This window comes from Bactrocera tryoni, chromosome 1 (assembly GCF_016617805.1).
Source record: "Bactrocera tryoni isolate S06 chromosome 1, CSIRO_BtryS06_freeze2, whole genome shotgun sequence".
Classification (NCBI taxonomy): Eukaryota; Metazoa; Arthropoda; class Insecta; order Diptera; family Tephritidae; genus Bactrocera; species Bactrocera tryoni.
The window spans coordinates 44,455,093-44,475,306 of NC_052499.1; the positions used below are offsets into that span (position 1 = coordinate 44,455,093).

The 20,214-nt window shown below is 36.2% G+C and overlaps 2 protein-coding genes and 5 non-coding genes across 7 annotated transcripts in view; 4 read left to right on the forward strand and 3 right to left on the reverse strand.

Annotated features, from left to right (window-relative positions):
- The window catches only part of LOC120766963, a 231,070-nt gene that overhangs the window by 130,721 nt on the left and 80,135 nt on the right, over window positions 1-20,214 (forward strand). The window lies entirely within an intron of this gene.
- Trnap-ugg lies at window positions 552-623 on the reverse strand. Its single transcript has one exon. It is a non-coding gene; the product is annotated as a tRNA-Pro (tRNA).
- Window positions 1,550-1,621, reverse strand: Trnap-ugg. The gene has a single exon. It is a non-coding gene; the product is annotated as a tRNA-Pro (tRNA).
- On the forward strand, window positions 8,796-8,867 carry Trnap-ugg. Its single transcript has one exon. It is a non-coding gene; the product is annotated as a tRNA-Pro (tRNA).
- The window catches only part of LOC120766966, a 54,064-nt gene continuing 43,964 nt past the window's right edge, over window positions 10,115-20,214 (reverse strand). Inside the window, exons 4-5 of the mRNA XM_040092756.1 lie at window positions 10,514-10,624; window positions 10,115-10,439 (exon numbers count right to left, since the gene is read on the reverse strand). Coding sequence (XP_039948690.1) covers window positions 10,213-10,439; window positions 10,514-10,624 — 338 coding nt within the window. The 3' untranslated portion in view covers window positions 10,115-10,212. The remainder of the gene's footprint in view (window positions 10,440-10,513; window positions 10,625-20,214) is intronic.
- Window positions 14,320-14,391, forward strand: Trnap-ugg. Its single transcript has one exon. It is a non-coding gene; the product is annotated as a tRNA-Pro (tRNA).
- On the forward strand, window positions 14,828-14,899 carry Trnap-ugg. The gene has a single exon. It is a non-coding gene; the product is annotated as a tRNA-Pro (tRNA).

Below are 20,214 nucleotides of genomic sequence, written 5' to 3' on the forward strand. Positions count from 1 at the left end.
ATTGTCCGTACATTCTACATAGTGAGATTTTTTTTGTTTCCATCTCGGAGGTGTCCGGCATTAGATGACCGACGTGTTTTTAGCGCCGTGGGAGATAATGTGTAACTCTAAAAATATTAAAATTTTTTCGTACTATATGTATATCAACTACTATACATTTGTGTGGCTGAATTCATATGTTGTTCATTTATGACTCATAACATGTGTAGACGCGGTCACTATGAAACATTTGAGCTGTCAAAAAGAATAAACGGGGAATCTTGATATGGTCACCTGGTTTGAATATCAAGGAAACGTATATAAAATGTTGCAACTGTTCTGAATCACCTCCACCTACCACAATGTCCATAAATTGTTTGCCTCTGTGTTTGGCATCTTCTGATAAATAGCCTCAACGTATACATACATATGTTTGTATGTATACTAAATTGTCACATTACCTAATTAACAAGTATTTAAATTTTCTTTAAAACTGATTAAAAAACAAAAAAATTTTAAGGAACACACTTTTCACTAATCAAAGCAACAAATAATAAAAATAAAAAAATTTCGGGCTCAACCGGGATTTGAACCCGGGACCTCTCGCACCCAAAGCGAGAATCATACCCCTAGACCATTGAGCCGCATGTCTACATTGTGCCTAATATTAATTTTGTCACCCTGCAATTATTGTTTTCCATCATTTTAGTCACCCTGTGTTCTTTTTGATTAACAAAATTTCTATGCATGACCATTAACATGGTACAGATAAACATAAATGCATACATAGGATTATATAGTATGAATACTATTGTAGGCACAAAATAGTAAGACTTTTTAATTTAAATTTTTGATCGAAAACCCATTCGACAAAATATTTTTTTTCTAGATTGGTATGACAGTCAGTGACATCTGCACCAAATGTCACATCAAAATAATCGTTGATGTTTAGTATGCGCTTGTCCTTCTAAAGTATGTACATAAAGTGCATTCATTCGGCGATTTTTACGATGAGTGAAATTATTCAACAAAGAACTCCATTAAATTTTGTGTGCGGAATCAAATGTCTGGTGCCAAAACGTTCAGAATGTTAGAAATGGCCTTCGGTAGTAATTTTTTGTCGCAAGCAAGTGTTTTTGACTGGAACAAATTATTCCAAGAGCCTCAAGAACGCGTTGACGACGAACCACGTCCAAGACGGCCATCAACTGATGATCAACAAATCAATAAAATTAAGGAATTGGTGCTTGAAAATCCACGATTAACAGTCAGAGATCATACTGGCATCGTTGGAATATGGGAAGGATCAGTGAAAACCATTTTGAAAGATCATTTGGGCTAAAAAAATGAAAGCACGATTGGTTTAAATTTTTTTTTTTCGAAAAATAGCGTTGAGTTAACGTCTGTAAAACTATGCCGAAAAGTACTTACCTAATGTGATGCTTGGCCAGTCGAGAAGAAGATGTGCTTTATCCAGTACTTCTTATATTATTCAAAATGAATATAAAATGTTAAACATTTTGAAACAATGTGTAAGTTATTAGAAATATAATAAAAACAAAAAGTAATTGGGCTCAACCGGGATTTGAACCCGGGACCTCTCGCACCCAAAGCGAGAATCATACCCCTAGACCATTGAGCCGCATGCGATATTGTTTGCCAAATTACAGTTTTATGCCGTAAATTGCCGAATTTACGTAGAAGAGTGCAATGATATTTTAAATGAAAGTAAATTCGGGTTTTAATTACATTTTTGAAATAAAAGTACAAATAAATTTTTTCAAATTTATAAGAAGCTTTATTGAAGTATGTATTTTATCTGCATAGATCATTCAAAAGCTTTCCTTGATGTAGTTTCATCAAACTACAAAGCCTTTATTTTGCATACTTTTAGGCGTTAGTATAAGAAAAGCAAGTTGATAAAGCAGTGCCTTGGCAATGCGACAACCACGTTTATAGTGATTCCACATTTAATGTAAGAAAGAATGACGTTAGTAAATAGTAATTAATAATGGTTTTGTGTACTTTAATTTGTAATGAAATACCAACAGTCGTATTTTCGGAAAAATATATGGTGCTAATCAACAGTGGTTTTGTTGCCTTAGATATAAGAGCGGGTTTGGAAACCTTTATATTCACAACTGATATCACTATAATGCTTTTGTAATATTTGCTCTCGTTTATTGTTAAATCTTTTATTTCATTTTACATTACAAAAACCAGAAAGCATGTAATACAGTATGCCTGGAAAGGTTTTTGACTTGTACTGTATTTCACTGGAACCAAGATTTTACCTTTTGAAACGCAGAAGTTGTTCAATTCCAGAAATCATACTGCTTAAATGTTTTAATTTTTTTGATTTAGCCATCGTTTAGTGGAAAAAATGTGCTGCGGTCGGTTGTGTGTTGTGTGAATCTCCAAACCGGAACGGACCCGGATTTTTTATCCGATCAAGGACTGTCAAATCGGCAGAATTCTGCCGCTACAAAAACAACAACAACAAAAAAACCACCACCCGCGAATTTCAACCAGAGCCGTTGCTACTGATCTCCATAATGAGTGTGATGTCACTGTGTCCCATGAAACTGTAAGACAACTTCTTAACCGAAATGAGGTTGCATCAGGAGTTGCAAGGAAGTTGCCACTGCTATCCGTTAAGAATATAGAAAACCGATTATCGTTTGCTACGTTGTATTTGGAAAAGCTAGTTATCTTTTGGGATGATGCAATATTCTGTGACGATACCAAAGAGATACTTTACTATAATGAAGGACCAAACAGGGTATGAAGAAAACCGTTAAAAGCGTTGAAAAATCAAAATATTATTCCTACTGTTAAGTTTGGTAAAATATCGATCAGGATGTGTGGCTGCATTTCAAGTAAAGGTATTGGAGTTTTGGCCTTCATTGAGGATACCATTGATGCTGGACAATAATTACGTATTTTAAAAACTTACCGAAACAAACCGAACTTACCGGTGAAGATGTGGTGCTTTATAATTGTGGGAATGTTATGGAAACACCAGCTCAGAGTCCAGACATGAACTCCATCAAAAATTTGTGGATGCATTTAAAAAAAAAACGTATCTCAACTGAGTCCAGAGAATCGAGCCGAACTGAAAACCGTAATATCGGAAGAGTAGCGCAAAATACCCGATAACTACGATGTAGAGAAACTTCTTCACTCTATGAAAACCCTCTTGACATACTGTATATATTGTAATATCAGTTTAGTTTTGGAAACTTACCATGCATTAAAGTAAACGGAGAGAAAAATGTCGAAATCTAAATTAATCGCCTTTTATGAGTTCTTCCTTTATAAATTTATACTTAATAATATCAGGATCAGCAGTAATCTGTTATAAACCAATGGAACAATCCAATCGACCTTGACACATTTCTTTCATAACTTTTAGAGCTCTCTCTGTTTCTCGCCGTAATTATTTAAATGAACCGCAAATGTATCCAAATGTTTGCGAATATAATTTAACTTGACTTGACGTTGCTCTTAGAATCCTAAAGTTTGTCGGTATAATTTGGACAATTTCTTCACAATTTCATATTTTATAGATACCTAGGAGAATTTCGACTATCAACATGAAGCTTTTCTAAGCTATACGTTCCAGAACAGTCATAATTTGATAAATAAAAAATACATGAATTGTGGAAGTTGGAGACCATCAAAAAGCCCATTTTTCAGCTTTTTCCATCCTAAGTTAGGAAATCTTCTCCAAATGTCATGCTTTGACGAATTGTTTTATTAGATATGTTATCTTATCTTATCTTATCTTATCTTATCTTATCTTATCTTAAAAGCAATCATACCACTGGAGCAACGTAGAGTCTTAAATTCTAAGTGGTGCAGACCATTTGGCTTCCAGTTGTATTTAAAGAAATCAGGAAAACCAACCGACGATGACGGATCACTCTATATCACGACAATGCGAACGCTCATACCTCGACTGCAACAACTACCTTTCTGAGTACTCAAAACATCGATTTGATGAGTCATCTACTGTATGGTCCTGGTTTGGACCCGAATAACTTCTTCTTATTTCTCAACGGAAAAAATAATTGAGAGGTCAACGTTTTTCGACACCTGAAAAAGCGGTTGATGCGTTCAGAACGCATATTTTAAATACTCCTCATTCAAAGCGGCAAAATTGCTGCGATAATTGCTTCAAATGCATGTTAAAGTGTATAGATCTTAACGGAGAATATTTTTAAAAATAATAAAGCTATTTTTGAATATTCACATTTTTTTCTGTTCTTGTATCCCGAAATTTAAAAGGCAACCTACCTAAGATCAGCAAAGTCAAACTTGCCTTCCAAAGCATCAGCCGATATTATACTTGTTGGAATTGATAAATATTTAAATCAGAACTTCAACTTTGTGGCAAGCCATGTCTTCGGGTCACAAGATTAATTCAGCAAAATTTGGGACTATGCTCGTGAAACCGCAAAGCAACTGGTTGGCAAATATCCCTGCCTTTTCTCCCTCTTTTACCTCATGGTTTTTAAGTTATAAAACATTCTTTGTTTCCGATTGGAGAGCTTTCTGAAAAAGCTGCAGAGGCAATGCTTAAAGGTATAAGAAGGTTCCCATTACAACACACGGAAAATTTCATGCGTGGAAACGCACATGCATATGTAGAAATCAATGCTACTTAAGTCAGCTATAGATTTACTTGATGAGACAATGTAAATAATTTGTAAAATTGTTCGTTTTCTAATTATTGGTGCGCTGCTTAGTTGCCGCTGTTTGTCAATAGATGGCTCTAGCAGTTAGTCTCAACCATGGTATATCCAAAATGTTATATACTTGAACTAGAAAAAAAACGGCATTTTCAGATTAATGACTTTGTTTTTGTGCCATTTACTTTTGGTTGTGTGAATATGTCCGATTAATCCTCATTTTCGGGGAGTGTTGAGTTTTTTCTTTCAATCAAAGAAATCGGCGGCTGAAGACGGAGGTGCTGTTCCAAGAGAAACAACATGCCGTAATTGGTTTCGTCGCTTCAAAGACGACGGTTTCCATACTAACGACCACACGCGCGAAGAAAGGTCGAAAACCTGTAAATTGGAGACGTTGCTCGATGATGATCCTAGTCAAACACAAGAAGAGTTTGCTCCAGCATTGGTAGACACTCGAGAGCCACTATATGCGCTGGGAAGGTTTCAGAAACAAGGAACTTCAAAGCGGCAAAATTGCTTCCTTATGATCTCAATACTAGGAGAGGCACGAAAAAGTGATTCTGCTGAAAGGCAATGCTTACATGAGAAGTCGTACCCCACCCGCTATATTCCCAGATATTGCACCGACCGGTTCGATGACATATGGTCTCAGAAGCAGTTCCACAATAAGACGACCTACAAAAATTGGTTGCTTCTTGGATAGCATCATAAGCAAGATGGGAAAAAGATGTGACAAACGCTGTGCAATACTTCGAATAATTCATGTGTGACTATTTGCTTACGATAAAATTGCATTTTCATTAAAAAAAAAACAGCGAGAACTTAGTTGCACATCTAATATTATATCGGGTGATTTTTTAAGAGCTTGATAACTTTTTTTAAAAAAAAAACGCATAAAATTTGCAAAATCTCATCGGTTCTTTATTTGAAACGTTAGATTGGTTCATGACATTTACTTTTTGAAGATAATTTCATTTAAATGTTGACCGCGGCTGCGTCTTAGGTGGTCCATTCGGAAAGTCCAATTTTGGGCAACTTTTTCGAGCATTTCGGCCGGAATAGCCCGAATTTCTTCGGAAATGTTGTCTTCCAAAGCTGGAATAGTTGCTGGCTTATTTCTTGTAGACTTTAGACTTGACGTAGCCCCACAAAAAATAGTCTAAAGGCGTTAAATCGCATGATCTTGGTGGCCAACTTACGGGTCCATTTCTTGAGATGAATTGTTCTCCCTCAAAATGGCCATAGAATCGCGAGCTGTGTGGCATGTAGCGCCATCTTGTTGAAACCACATGTCAACCAAGTTCAGTTCTTCCATTTTTGGCAACAAAAAGTTTGTTAGCATCGAACGATAGCGATCGCCATTCACCGTAACGTTGTGTCCAACAGCATCTTTGAAAAAATACGGTCCAATGATTCCACCAGCGTACAAACCACACCAAACAGTGCATTTTTCGGGATGCATGGGCAGTTCTTGAACGGCTTCTGGTTGCTTTTCACCCCAAATGCGGCAATTTTGCTTATTTACGTAGCTATTCAACCAGAAATGAGCCTCATCGCTGAACAAAATTTGTCGATAAAAAGCGGATTTTCTGCCAACTTTCTAGGGCCCATTCACTGAAAATTCGACGTTGTGGCAGATCGTTCGGCTTCAGTTCTTGCACGAGCTGTGTTTTATACGGTTTTACACCAAGATCTTTGCGTAAAATCTTCCATGTGGTCGAATAACACAAACCCAATTGCTGCGAACGGCGACGAATCGACATTTCACGGTCTTCAGCCACACTCTCAGAAACAGACGCAATATTCTCTTCTGTACGCACTGTACGCATTCGTGTGGTTGGTTTAATGTCCAATAAAGTAAACTGAGTGCGAAACTTGGTCACAATCGCATTAATTGTTTGCTCACTTGGTCGATTATGGTGACCATAAATCGGACGTAAAGCGCGAAACACATTTCGAACCGAACACTGATTTTGGTAATAAAATTCAATGATTTGCAAGCGTTGCTCGTTAGTAAGTCTATTCATGATGAAATGTCAAAGCATACTGAGCATCTTTCTCTTTGACACCATGTCTGAAATCCCACGTGATCTGTCAAATACTAATGCATGAAAATCCTAACCTCAAAAAAATCACCCGATATATACAAGTTTTTCTTGGTTTATTTTTTCTTATTACAAAATTTTTTAGTACTTTTGAATTGTAGTATTATTAGTAAAATAAAAAATTTATTAATCCGTTACTAATTGTTACTATGGAAGCTATAGGATATAGTGGATGATTTTAAAACGATAACACATCCCATACAAGCGAACACCTGTACAAAGTAAAATTTAAACACGTAAGGAAAGCCTAAGTTCGGGTGCAACCGACCATTTTATACTTTTGCAACCTGCAGGAAGCAAAGCCAAGGAAATACCATAAGATGTAAAATGACAACCAGAGTATCGGTATCCAAGCAGTTTTATATAAATACATACATATATACTATATACTTAAAGCTCATACACTGTCTGACTTATTCACCATAAGGTTTGTTAGAAAAACGAAAAACATTATGTAGTATATAGGATTTGGGGTGGTATCGACCCGATTAACATACTAAAATTGTTTCCTGGGTTTCATTAAGTTACCTTATATACAATCACCAATAATATGGAGCAAAGTCCGCCGAATGTTCGAAATTCCTGATATTAAGTAGTTATATGGGTGATAGGTCAAGTTTTCGTCCAATTTTAAGATACTCTGTTATGAGTAGAACACGCTTTATAATTGAGATAACTGAGATAACTCAAATATTGGCCGATGTATGCGAAAGTGATGTATACGGGGACTCAGAGAAGTATTGACCCGATTATCTCTGAATTTCTATTGTATTACCCATACATTCACTGATACTTTCGGTAAAAAGTCAACAATAGATATTGGAGTCCACGTTTACGGTATTTGGGGGCTTGGAACAGTTTTGGTTGGATTTTGCAAATTTTTTGTCATAAGGTGGCTTACTTTAAAGAATTATTATTGCAAATTTTTAATCCGTTATATTAATTATTTGTATACTGGAAAGTGAAAGAATCAAATGGAATTTAAAACTGTGTTATGTGGGAAGTAGGCATGGCTATTGACCGATTTCGCTCATTTTCACAACGTGCCATAGGAATATGAGAGAATGCCACGTACTAAATTTTGTCGAAATCGGTCGGTCGAGCCCCCAGCTATGCGATTGCACCAAAAAGTGGCGAGTCCATCGTACAATTTTCGTACCATCTCGGAGGTAAAATTTAATGTTTCTGGCGTATTTAGTTATTGCGCTTTTAGCAGTTTTGAACAGTACCGTTATATGGGGAGTGAGCGTGGTTATCTTCCGATTTCATCCATTTTCACACTGTCGGTAGGAGTTCTTATAATATACTATACAAGTATGTGCTAGTCTAGATCTCATGTGCCAAATTAGAGCTTTATATCTTAATTTAGTGTTTAGTTATGATACTTTATGGACTTTCGGTTAATGGCGTTTTGTGGGCGTGGCTGTAATCCGATTACGCCCAGCTACGAACTTGTCTTTATTTTTTTTTTTTTTGTTTTGCCAAGGAACGCGCTTATCAAGCTTCATCAAAATATCTACATTTTTACTAAAAGCAGCTTGCAGCTCTTCCAGCTTGCACGGACAGACGGATTTATATATATATATATGTATATAACCCTATATCTATCTAGATTAGTTTTAAGTGATACATATGTTACTACTGTTAGATGAACAAAACTATTACACTCTGTAGCGCAACAGGTGACATATTGCGGTTGCAAGAGCATAAAAAATGTGAAGACCAACAAAAATAACGAAAAAAATAATAATAAATATAAAACTTCAACACTCAATTATAATTTCAATACAATAATACGAAGCGCCAAAATTTGTTTTCAATCAAAAAAATTTATTCCAAACAAAATTTATACAAAAAAAACTACCAGTATTTAAAAATCTATAAACAATTGTAAATTGTGGTATAATAAAGAAATAAAGAAAGAAGAAAATTATTTATATAAATTAAAAGTCCAAAAATAAAAGCATTTCTTGCTTACTGGGTGACAAGAGGGAATATGAGTTAAACATAATCAGGCGGCTCAATGGTCTAGGGGTATGATTCTCGCTTTGGGTGCGAGAGGTCCCGGGTTCAAATCCCGGTTGAGCCCAGCTCGATATTTTTGTTCAAAAGAAAATATCGAGACCTTCAACACTTGACTAAATTTGTTGACCAAAACGGAAGAGAAGCGGCATTTTGAAAACAAAAAATATTATTAAATAGACAAAGTTAAAAACAAAATATCTGCGCGCTCGCTAATAAGTTTTATTCAACATTTCAAACCAGGTAACGGCTTAAACTAACTGCAGAATAGTTTAAACAGGAGAGTAGTTTAACTTAAAATATAAATTAAATGCAATGAAACTACAAAGTGACAAAATGTTTAATGAGAAGGGAAAGGAAGGAGTAGTGTGTTTATATAGACAATATAATATGTGCATTTGAAGTTAAAATATACATATGTATAAATACTAAATATTTATGCATACAATATTATGTATCTGTACGTTAATGCAAGCAGTTGACCGCGATGGAAGACACATTGATTATATTGCTATATAACTATATACAAATTCACTAAAAATAGTATTAAATATTGTTTTTTTGTAATATTAAACTAAAAAACTAAAATTATCTTTTTATATTACACACTTTTATGCTAAATTATTGGTTTCATAATATTTTACATTAGAAAGTATGTAGATCAATACTAATTTATTTACTAAAAAATAGTTTATGTAACACTCCATTACATATTTATAGTTCCGATTTATGATTAGAGCACTAAATATACACTTGATGTACTTAAAATAGATTCTTAGCATATTTTGTAACTGCACTTCTCACGACTGCACCGAATTAGGATTGCAACATTTTTGAGTTTCATTTTAATACTATGCACCGTTGGATATTTTGTCACTCAATACTTGAAATCGAAATTTTTTTTAACTTAAATAACCCTCATAGCCCACAAATCTACGCTAAAGCGCTCTTCCCTCACTTGTTTTCATCTGGCAATGCATTTTACTCTCGTTTTTTTCATTTCTTCTCTCTCTTTCTCACTCTCTATTTCTTCCTCACTCTCTCTTTCTCCCTCTCTCTCTCTTTCTCCCTCTCTCTCTCTTTCTCCCTCTCTCTCTATTTCTCCCTCTCTTTCTCCATCTTACTTCCTTTTTCTTTTTTTGTCTCTTTCTTTTAATTTTTTCTCTCTTTCTCTCTCGCCCTTTATAACCTTCTTCTCTATCTTTCCTCCTTTCTTCTCTCAGTTTCTCTTTTTTTATATCTCTTTATTTTTGCTCTATTTATCATTTTCTCTCTCTTTCTCGTTCATCTTTTCTCTCTATTTTGCCTCACATATCTATCTTTTTCGCATTTTATCTCCCTCTCTCCTCCTTCATTTTTTGTCTCTTTCGTGCTACTTTTTTTTTACTATCTTTGCTGTCACCCAGTACCGCTTAATTGAAGATGTCATCGACCAGCTCCTTCGTAATGATGCGATGTGGTCGTGTAGGATTCACCTTGGGGCGCTGGTAGAGTCGTGCATTGATAGCGTAAAGACGTGGCGACAGATCACAGCGGACGTTGAACCACCAATCGCACACAAAGACGGCTTGTGAAAATTGTGTGCCATTTGGACACAAGAAGGAGGCTTGTCGGCCATCAATGTCGCAATAGTGCCAGCCTGAAATGAAAAGATATATATAAAATAATTGCAATTTGGTTTTATATATTTCTTATTAATGCTGGTATATTTACCTTGACACCTGGTTTCCATGTCGGCGAAAAAGCCCGGATATGGCTGCTCATCGCAGTAGAAATTCGTGTATGGAATGGCTGAGAGTATGGGATAGTCGACACCGGGACGGCCTAAAATGAGTGGATAGTGACCGTTTATAAAACAACATATGTTACAATATACGCATTTACGAGTACTAAATATTTTAAATAATCAATGTACTTAAGGGACGAGTTTTTTTTATTTTAATTTTGATTCTAAACCCATTCTAATGCGCTATTTTTTATGACGTATGATATTTTCGCGATATAAAGTTTAAAATTTTAACAAGTCAAATAGTCGAGAAAATCAGGTTTACAGTTCGAAAAGATTGGATATCTTAGATCTAATCAAATATTGTCTGTGTATAGTTTTCAATCAATTTAACCCTCTAACGTACAACTACAAAGGTCATTTCTTGGAAAAATTCTAGTTTTAGAATCAACCGTTGAAAAGCCATAATTTAATTAAAGGTTGACCCATTTCGAGGGTTCCTACCTCTTCAATTAAAAAACACATAAACATCAAATTTAATGAGGAATAATTATTTTCATTCGAAAGAATATTCTTTGGCAATTATTTTTTGAAGATTAGCTCTTACAAATATTGGCCGCGGCTATGTCTCAGATGGTCCATTCGTTGAGTCCAACTTTCTATGACTCGTTGGAACATTTCGACTGGTAACTGCCGAATGACGCGTGTGATGTTTTGCTCCAATACCTGAATCGAATTTTGATTGTTCGCATAGACTAAAGACTTCACATATACACATAGAAAGAAGTCTAACAGTATGATATCACACGATCTTGGTGGCCAATCTACAGACCCAAAACGTAAAATTATCTTCTCACTCTCTTATCCTTATGTGTTCTCTCAATAAAACCATTGGGCTTCAATTTCAGGCATCAAATATTGGGTAGTCGAAAAAGTCTTTTCGTATTTTGTCAATAGATGTCGTTGCAGTCGCATATCTCCAGTGCTGCCAGTCACATTGTGTCATTTCATATAATGTTGGAAAGGTGATATTTTAAGCTTCATTTAACCAAATTACACCGGCTGTGGGCCGGGACCACATCAAACCGTTATTTTTTTTTAATGAATTGGCAGCTCTTTAATCCCTTCAGTTTGCTCTTCGTCTCAAATGTGGCGAATTTGCTTGTTTACATATCCATTGGGCCAGAAATGGGCCTCATCGCTGAACAAAGTTTGGTTCGAAAGTGTCGGATCTTCTTGGAATTTTTCAGGAGCCCAATGTGCGAAGCAATGTCATTTGGAAAGGTCGAGCGGTTTCAGTTCTTGCAAAAGCTGTATTGTATACGATCTCAATTTAAGATCTCGACGTGTTGACCATAAGTTGAGCGAAGCGCGTTAACACATTCTTTATAGAACGTGAATTGTCGTAATAAAGTTGAAGGATTAGTAAACGTTGTTCACTCGTAAGTCTTTCCATGATGATATGCCAAATAATACTGAAGAAAAATAACATGATGGCTTGACACGACTCACGCGTGATATCTCAAAAAATGATATTGAAAAAAGTACCTCTACTTAGATCCCACGTTTTATAGATATTTAGACTTCAGTGAAATCTTTCGATATATTTTTGGTTGGAATATTGCTTATGAGTTGAATCAGTTGATATGTACAGCTGCGAGCAGTGAAATAGTAGTGGGTGTTAGAGCTTTACATATCTGGGAGTTATGTAAAATTCCAAACAATTTTAACATCCATTGAAATGCAAAAGTGGATCATATTTTCCAGGCTATGTTTATTACTAAAAATATTTAGATTTGAATATGTACAAGATATGTTTATTTACAAAGATGTGTTTATGTATGAAAATTTTGGGGAGCAGTAAAATAGTAGTAAAGTACTAAACAATTTTTTTAAAAAATACTAAAGGATTTTTGCAAGTTTCGTCTATAAGAGATCTTAGTACTTGGTAGTATGGCCATGATTTTTGATAACACCAATACATCGCTTCTTCAGAGAATCTACGAGACTGTGGCATCTTTTCAGTGGTATGCTCTGCCATGATTGCTGCCCTACGGTCTACAACTCGTTGTTGTTTTTGTGTTTATCCTTCCACACGGCTTTCTTGACATCTGTCCAACGGTTTTCAATAGGATTTAGGCCAGTGGATTGAGCTGGCCTACCCATGACCTCAACTCCATTGACCCAAAACCACTTTTTTCCACCCTACTGATGTGCTTCGGGTCATTATCCTGCTGAAATATCCTTTTCAGCGGCATGTCCTTTTCAGCAAATGGTATCATAATATGCTGCATTATATCCACGTATGTGTATCGGTCCATTATGCCAGTAATCTTGTGAATTGGGACTACACAAAAAAATTGGGCCTGTAAGAAAAACAGCCCAAACCATGATATTCAAACCGCCATGCTTCAAAGTTTTTGTGCTGAATCTGGGGTCGTACTCTGTATTAGGGGAGCATCTTAGATACTGACGGGACCCTTTACCGCCGTATAGAATAACTTTCGACACGTCTGTCCACAAGATGTTGCGCCATTTCTCAATCGGCCATTTCAGGTGTCCTTTGGCGAATTAAAAACGTCTTGCTACATGATTTTTTTTTTTAATAACGGTACTTTTCGGGGACTGTGGACATATAAATTATGTTCATGTAGAAGTCTTCTCACTGTATGAACACCGCAGGCCAGGTTAAGTTTATTCCGAATCTCCATAGCTGACATTCTAGGTCGAGTCTTGGCACATCTTAAAACTATTCGTGTAAAATTCTCAGAAAAAATCCATCTTGCGCCCCCTTTTTTCGTCTTTTTTTTTATAAATAATTGCAATGCGAATCGTTGTGGCTTAACACCCTACAAGTCTTCCCACTCCCTTGTAGGATTTACCGTTGTTTATGACAGATTGAATCCATTCTCGTTTTTCTTCAATACAGTGCTTCTCGCGGCCCAATAAAAGGGCAAAGTCATATTTTTTTTTGCTTTTTGCATTTAATAGTAAATAAAAGATTAGGAAACTTATTTTTTGTTTGATAAAATTAAATTTTTTTTAGTAAAAATTCTCTGTTTGTAATCAGCTCACCGTTCACTACTATTCTATTGCTCGCTCATAAAAACAGATATCCCAATTAAATTGGCTCTAAAAAAGTAACGGTAAGTGTTTCACACTTATTGTTGTGAATAACAGGACCGTTATACTTCAGAGAATATAACTAAAGTAATGATCGACGGCAATATCATAAAATAAACAAAATTTAAAGCAAAACTCTCTTGACCAATAGCCACTACTATTTCAATGCTCGCAACTGTAAATATGGGCTGTTATATTTATTGCCAACGGCGCCATCTATCGTGTCGTAATAATTATGTGAGATGTTTGGCCGAAAACATAATAACTCAGAGCAGCCCATATTGCAAGAACGAAACACATCTTCAGAGGCACAAAATGCACATGAGACCTATAGTTTCTGTAAGTGGAAACAAACTTGTTTTTGTTTATGAATTAAATTGGAATTTGCTGCTATACTATAACAGTTATTCCACCACGTGCAAACATACACATATCAAGTGCCATAACTTTTATCAAAACGTACATTTGTTAAAACGAACGAAGAAGATACCAAAAAACAAGTTTGAAAACATGAAGTTTCACTTTTTAATTAATGCACCAACAAATACAAATATACAGATAAATAAACTATTGCGTGCATGGCAAAGCCAGCAAAACTATTGATGAAGATGAGTACCAACGAAGGCCGAGATTTGAGCCAAAAGAAAATGCAAGTTGATCTAAATTAAGCGGCTCAATGGTCTAGGGGTATGATTCTCGCTTTGGGTGCGAGAGGTCCCGGGTTCAAATCCCGGTTGAGCCCGAACTACTTTTTTATTTGAATTTTTTTCCAACTACCGTTTTTGAAATACATTAACGACATTTCTAATGCTGTTAATTCTCATGTTTTCAGAGTTATATTTGAACGAATAAGTTCCTATTCGGAACCTAACATTTGGTTATATTCTAACTTATGTATGTCATTCCGTCTCATCTCTATCATGGTCCAAAATTATTTAAAAAAACACCTATTTTTAAAGTGCATAAATATGGTTATATTGGTTATATATACATATATGTATGTGTATAGTATTATTACAATAATATTATTTTCTTAACAAAATTAAAAAGAAGCAATTTTATTATTTTTGTCCAGAAAATTGCACATTTTGTCAAATAAATTGTAAATTTGTGAAAAAGAAAACCTGCTGATTATATCAGAAACGATGAAAAAAAATCGAATTCGGCTTAAAGTAAGCGGCTCAATGGTCTAGGGGTATGATTCTCGCTTTGGGTGCGAGAGGTCCCGGGTTCAAATCCCGGTTGAGCCCGACCGAGTATTTTGTAAAATTCGATTTTAAATATTTTTAATTAGTAAAGACCCGAGTGTATGTAGATCTCTCGTGACCTCTGTACCACAAAAGTGCCGATTGAATCTTATATAAATCTTTATACCCTGAACAGAGTATATTAACATCCCGAAGTAAAAGTCGGACTCCCTAAAAAGAACCGCTAAATCGTCGATATCGGACCACTATAGGATATAACTCCTACAGAAAATTATCAATCAAAGTCCAGTCCTTAGATTTCATATAAGACCAGCTTTCTTCACGAATTTTGGTATAGATTATTGTTCAAAGCAGCGTTATAATTATATAGTGGTTCGAATAAATTGTTCAGATCGGTCCAGTATAGGTGTAGCTATTAAAATCTATACCCTTTTATGCTATAAGAAATGCTTTTGTGAAGACTGTTATAGCTTCGGGGCAGCCGAAGTTAGGGTTTTTATTATAACATTGTATAATTTTTTTCTTTTTCTAGATGTGTAATTGCTTAAATGAGTTATGGAATAAAGTATTGACTGGATTCGCATGATATTGACTTGTAAGTCATTAAAATTATAGCAAAAGAGGTGGTAATTGTAGCAAAAGGGCTGCCAGTGTTGACTTCCGACTGACAAATTCATGCCAGTAATAAGTTCTAATACAGTTGAACTTCCCCAACTAGAATAGGCACAATCCAAAAAAAAAAACTTCGAGTTAGAGAGACTTCGAATTATAGAAGTTCGACTGGTAGGTTAGGTTAGATGGCTGATCAATGATCGCTATATGTAGTCCTTTGCGAAGCCATAGAACTGTTCGAACTTATAAATTAGCAAAATGCTTTGCACAGTCATTTAATTTCCGCTCCCGCTAGTTCGGTGAGATGTCTGAAGGTATGCGCTTCCAAGTGTTTAAGTCCTGATCTCCAAACGCGGGACAATCAAGAAGGAAGTGTTGACTTGTTTCCTCCTTATCTTCTTCCATACAGCTTCTGTAGATGGTGTCTGGTAAGATTTCCAACCTTACAGCATGAACGCCAATAATAACCTGTTAAAAGCGCTACAACTAGGGAGATGATAGCCTTACTGAGGGCACGATCGATCTTGGGCCAAAAGGCTGCAATTCCGCTATTGTTATTGATAGCGAGCTTAGGCACTCCTCGACCAACAAGGATGTTGCACTCCGGAGCAGTAGATCTACTGCTACCTTAATGGCTGCAACGTCGGCTTGCAAGACACTGCAATAGTCAGGAAGTATTAAGCTGGACTTGATAGCGAGCTTCTGACAGTAAACCCCTCCACCATGCTTTGACCCATCAGTTTCTTCCCACCCACGACTCCCACGTCAGTATATGGACATAGAAGGAGCCGCTAGAGTTCGGTTTAGCAACTCCATGGTCCAAGTGATCCGATATGAAGTCAAAGTGTGTAATGATATCTGCGTGTTCAGATACGTGCTCTTTTAACAACCCAGATTCTCAGTCTGATAGAAACTTTTGCAGCCATACACCCTCCGACGATGTCTACGGACACTACGTGCACGATGGCGTTAAGTGCCATTGTTGGAGTGGACCATAGTGCACCACACATGCTGATGAGCGCCGCCCGTAGAACGCTCTTCAGTTTCTTTGCAAGTGTGGTCTTTTCAAGAGGCCTCCACCACATAAAAACTCCAAAAAACATAATGGGCTTGACTATGGTGTTGCAGAGTCAGAGCCAGAGCACCACTTTCGGTGAGAAACCCCACCTTTGCCAATGGGTCCTCTCCTGAAGAATAAGGCAATCGATGCCATTTTTGCTCTCTCTACGATGTTCGGCTTCAATGAAAGCTTCCAGGATGTATTACAACATATAGTATGTGATAAATGGCAACTTAGTTCCAAATATGGTTGTATTCAGTTCATATCCCCACTTGGCTACATACCCAATATACAATTTTGGTCATTATGTTTAATATTTTAATAAAATTAAATGAGAATATCCATCACTTCAATTTATAAAGTTTTAGGGAACAAGCTGCAAACTTTCGAAACGTGATTCAGAAGTTTCAACTTTATGTATAAAATTAATAATGACAAGTAAGGAAGGGCTAAGTTCGGGTGTCACCGAACATTTTATACTCTCACATGATAAAGTGATAATCGAGATTTTCTTATCCGTCATTTACATATTTTTCAAATACCTTATTTGTGTAAAGTTTTATTCCGCTATCATCATTGGTTCCTAATGTATGTACTTATATATTATACAGAGAAGGCATCAGATGGAATTCAAAATAGCTTTATATTGGAAGGCGGAGAAGGCGTGGTTGTGAACCGATTTCACCCATATTTTGTACATGTCATCAGGGTGTTAAGAAAATATTACATACCGAATTTCATTGAAATCGGTGGAGTAGTTCCCGAGATATGGTTTTTGGTCCATAAGTGGGCGACGCCACGCCCATTTTCAATTTTTAAAAAAAGCCTGGGTTCAGCTTCCTTCTGCCATTTCTTCCGTAAAATTTTGTGTTTCAGACGTTTTTTGTTAGTCGGTTAACGCACTTTTAGTGATTTTCAACATAACCTTTGTATGGGAGGTGGGCGTGGTTATTCTCCGATTTCTTCCATTTTTGAGCTGTATATGGAAATGCCTGAAGGAAACGATTTTATAGAGTTTGGTTGACATAGCCGTAGTAGTTTCCGAGATATGTACAAAAAACTTATTAGGGGGCGGGGCCACGCCCACTTTTCCAAAAAAATTACGTCCAAATATGCCCATTCCTAAGGCGATCCTTTGTGCCAAATTTCTCTTTAATATCTTTATTTATGGTTTAGTTATGACACTTTATAAGTTTTCGGTTTTCGCCATTTTGTGGGTGTGGCAGTAGGCCGATTTTGCCCATCTTCCAACTTAACCTTCTTATGGAGCCAAGAAATACGTGTACCAAGCTTCATCATGATATCTCAATTTTTACTCAAGTTACAGCTTGCACGGACGGACGGACGGACAGACATACATCCGGATTTCAACTCTACTCGTCACCCTGATCACTTTGGTATATATAACCCTATATCTGACTCTTTTAGTTTTAGGACTTACAAACAACCGTTATGTGAACAAAACTATAATACTCTCCTTAGCAACTTTGTTGCGAGAGTATAAAAATGTCTGCCTCTGATCTATTTTTATTGGTATATTTCTATTATTATATCCTCTTTAAATCCAATATTAATTACGTGGTCCATTTGTTGAAAGCTCCGATATCGCATCGCTGTAGGATATACCATATGTGCGATACAAACTGATCCAACAAAATAAAGTCCTTATATGGAAAACTTTTGGTAACGCTTAATTCTCCGAACAATCCGGCTGTATAAAATCAACAGTTCTCAGTCTACTCGGTCAACTTCGCCTTGGTCACCTTGTAGTTCCTTTTCTGTTCGCGTTGTTGCACTGCGAAATGAAATTCCAAATGCACTTTCGTCCAAAAACCCCAGTTGCATGCAAAGCTAAAAGAAATATGTGTTTTGTGTACTGTGAATTAGTGACTCGCATGCGGATGAGTGAGGGTGTTTTGCTGCAGGTTCGGTCAAAATTCAGTGGCAAACAAGGCGCTGTTAGTTGCACTCAATTATGCCGCGCGTATAAAAGTCGACTGAGTTTTTCAGCTTCTTTTATCAGATGGATATTTCCGTGTTGCCATATTGCTTTTTTATCACACATCACACCCCCGGGAACTGAGTGACCGCAACAGATAACTATTGACCACATGGATGGTAGGAGGATAGATTTCAAAAATAGTGCGCCTGTTGCATTCGATTATGTGGCACATGCCATATGTTTGTGTGTATGCATGTGTATGTTGCATGCAATCAAAAGCCTGCCACCGAGAGGCAATTCGACATTTTTTATGCGACTTTTTTCTACTCTCATACATTTGTAGTTTGCCTATCAGTTGTCATTGTGTATCTGTTCTTAACACGAAATAATTGAATTTCTGCTCAGCCTCTCTGCCCCCGCCAGCAAATTTTCGAAAGAAAGAAACAAAACCAGCCGCCCGATGCACTCAGCAAGCGTGCGGAAAAAATCATAAAATCAGATCTTCTCCTAAATTCTCATTTACGTATAGCTGAAGGAGCTTTTTTTCTTTGATTCCCCCATCAATATCAATTTTTTAGTGCTTTCCAATGCTGCACTTACTGTGTTTTCGTTATTATGCGAAAGCGCATATCTGCCGGCATCGAATCAATAAATAAATTAAAATGTTTATTTGAATTGTGAATGACAACCAAGCGCCTCTGGCCTTTAGATAGCCTTTTAGTGTTTGTATACATGTGGGTAAATATGTTTTTCAAGTTTTTTGTAATTCAACACTAATTCCATATGTAGTGTCATTTGTTGCATTTGACTGAAAAAATTGTGTTTTTCGTTTCATTGGCAGCACCAGCACGTTGTTGCAATTTTCATTACCGTTAGTATTTATTAAATACTCTAATGGGTAAATTAGTGCGCAAAAAGAAATTTGTATCGAAGTTTTTGAATTATATAAAAACATTTATAATATTAGAAAAAATATGGGAAACATACGAGGTGTGTTCAAAAAATAATAATAATAAAATTTCGTTTTTTGGAAAATATATTTATTTATTCGCTCTTGTAAAAGGATGGAACTATAAGATTCTCTTCATTTTTGAAAATAGGAAAAGTCAAACGGGGTCGAGTCTGGAGTATATGCAGGCTGTGAAATCGTGACAGTGTTCCTTTTGACCGATATTTTACGAACAATCAACGAAGTGAGAGCTTAAAACAAACGAAAATCGTAAAAAAACACGTGTAAATGGTGATCCTTTTCGAGATTCCTTACTTTTTTGAAGAAAAAAACACACAAACTTCAAAATTAATGGAGAATGATTATTATCTTTCAAAATAATGTTCTTTGGCATTTAGTTTTTGAAGATAAGACATAATCTTCAAATGTTGGCCGCGGCTAAGTCTCAGATGGTCCATCCGTTGAGTCCAATTTTAGATAGTGTGCGAGCATTTCGACTGGTAACGAATGACACGCGTGATGTTTTACTACAAGGATTGAATCGAAGTGGGATTATCCGCATGGACTTTACACTTTACATATTCTCACAGCAAAAAATCTGACGGTGTGATATTACATGATCTTGGTGGCCAATCAACCGGTCCAAAACGTGAAATCATCTGCTCACCAAAGTGTTGCCTCAATAAATCAATTGAGCTTCAATTTCAGGCATAAAATAGTCGGATCATAGCGCGTTAACGGCATAATTTTTGAAGAAATATGGACCACACCAAACCGTTGTTTTTTCTGGATGA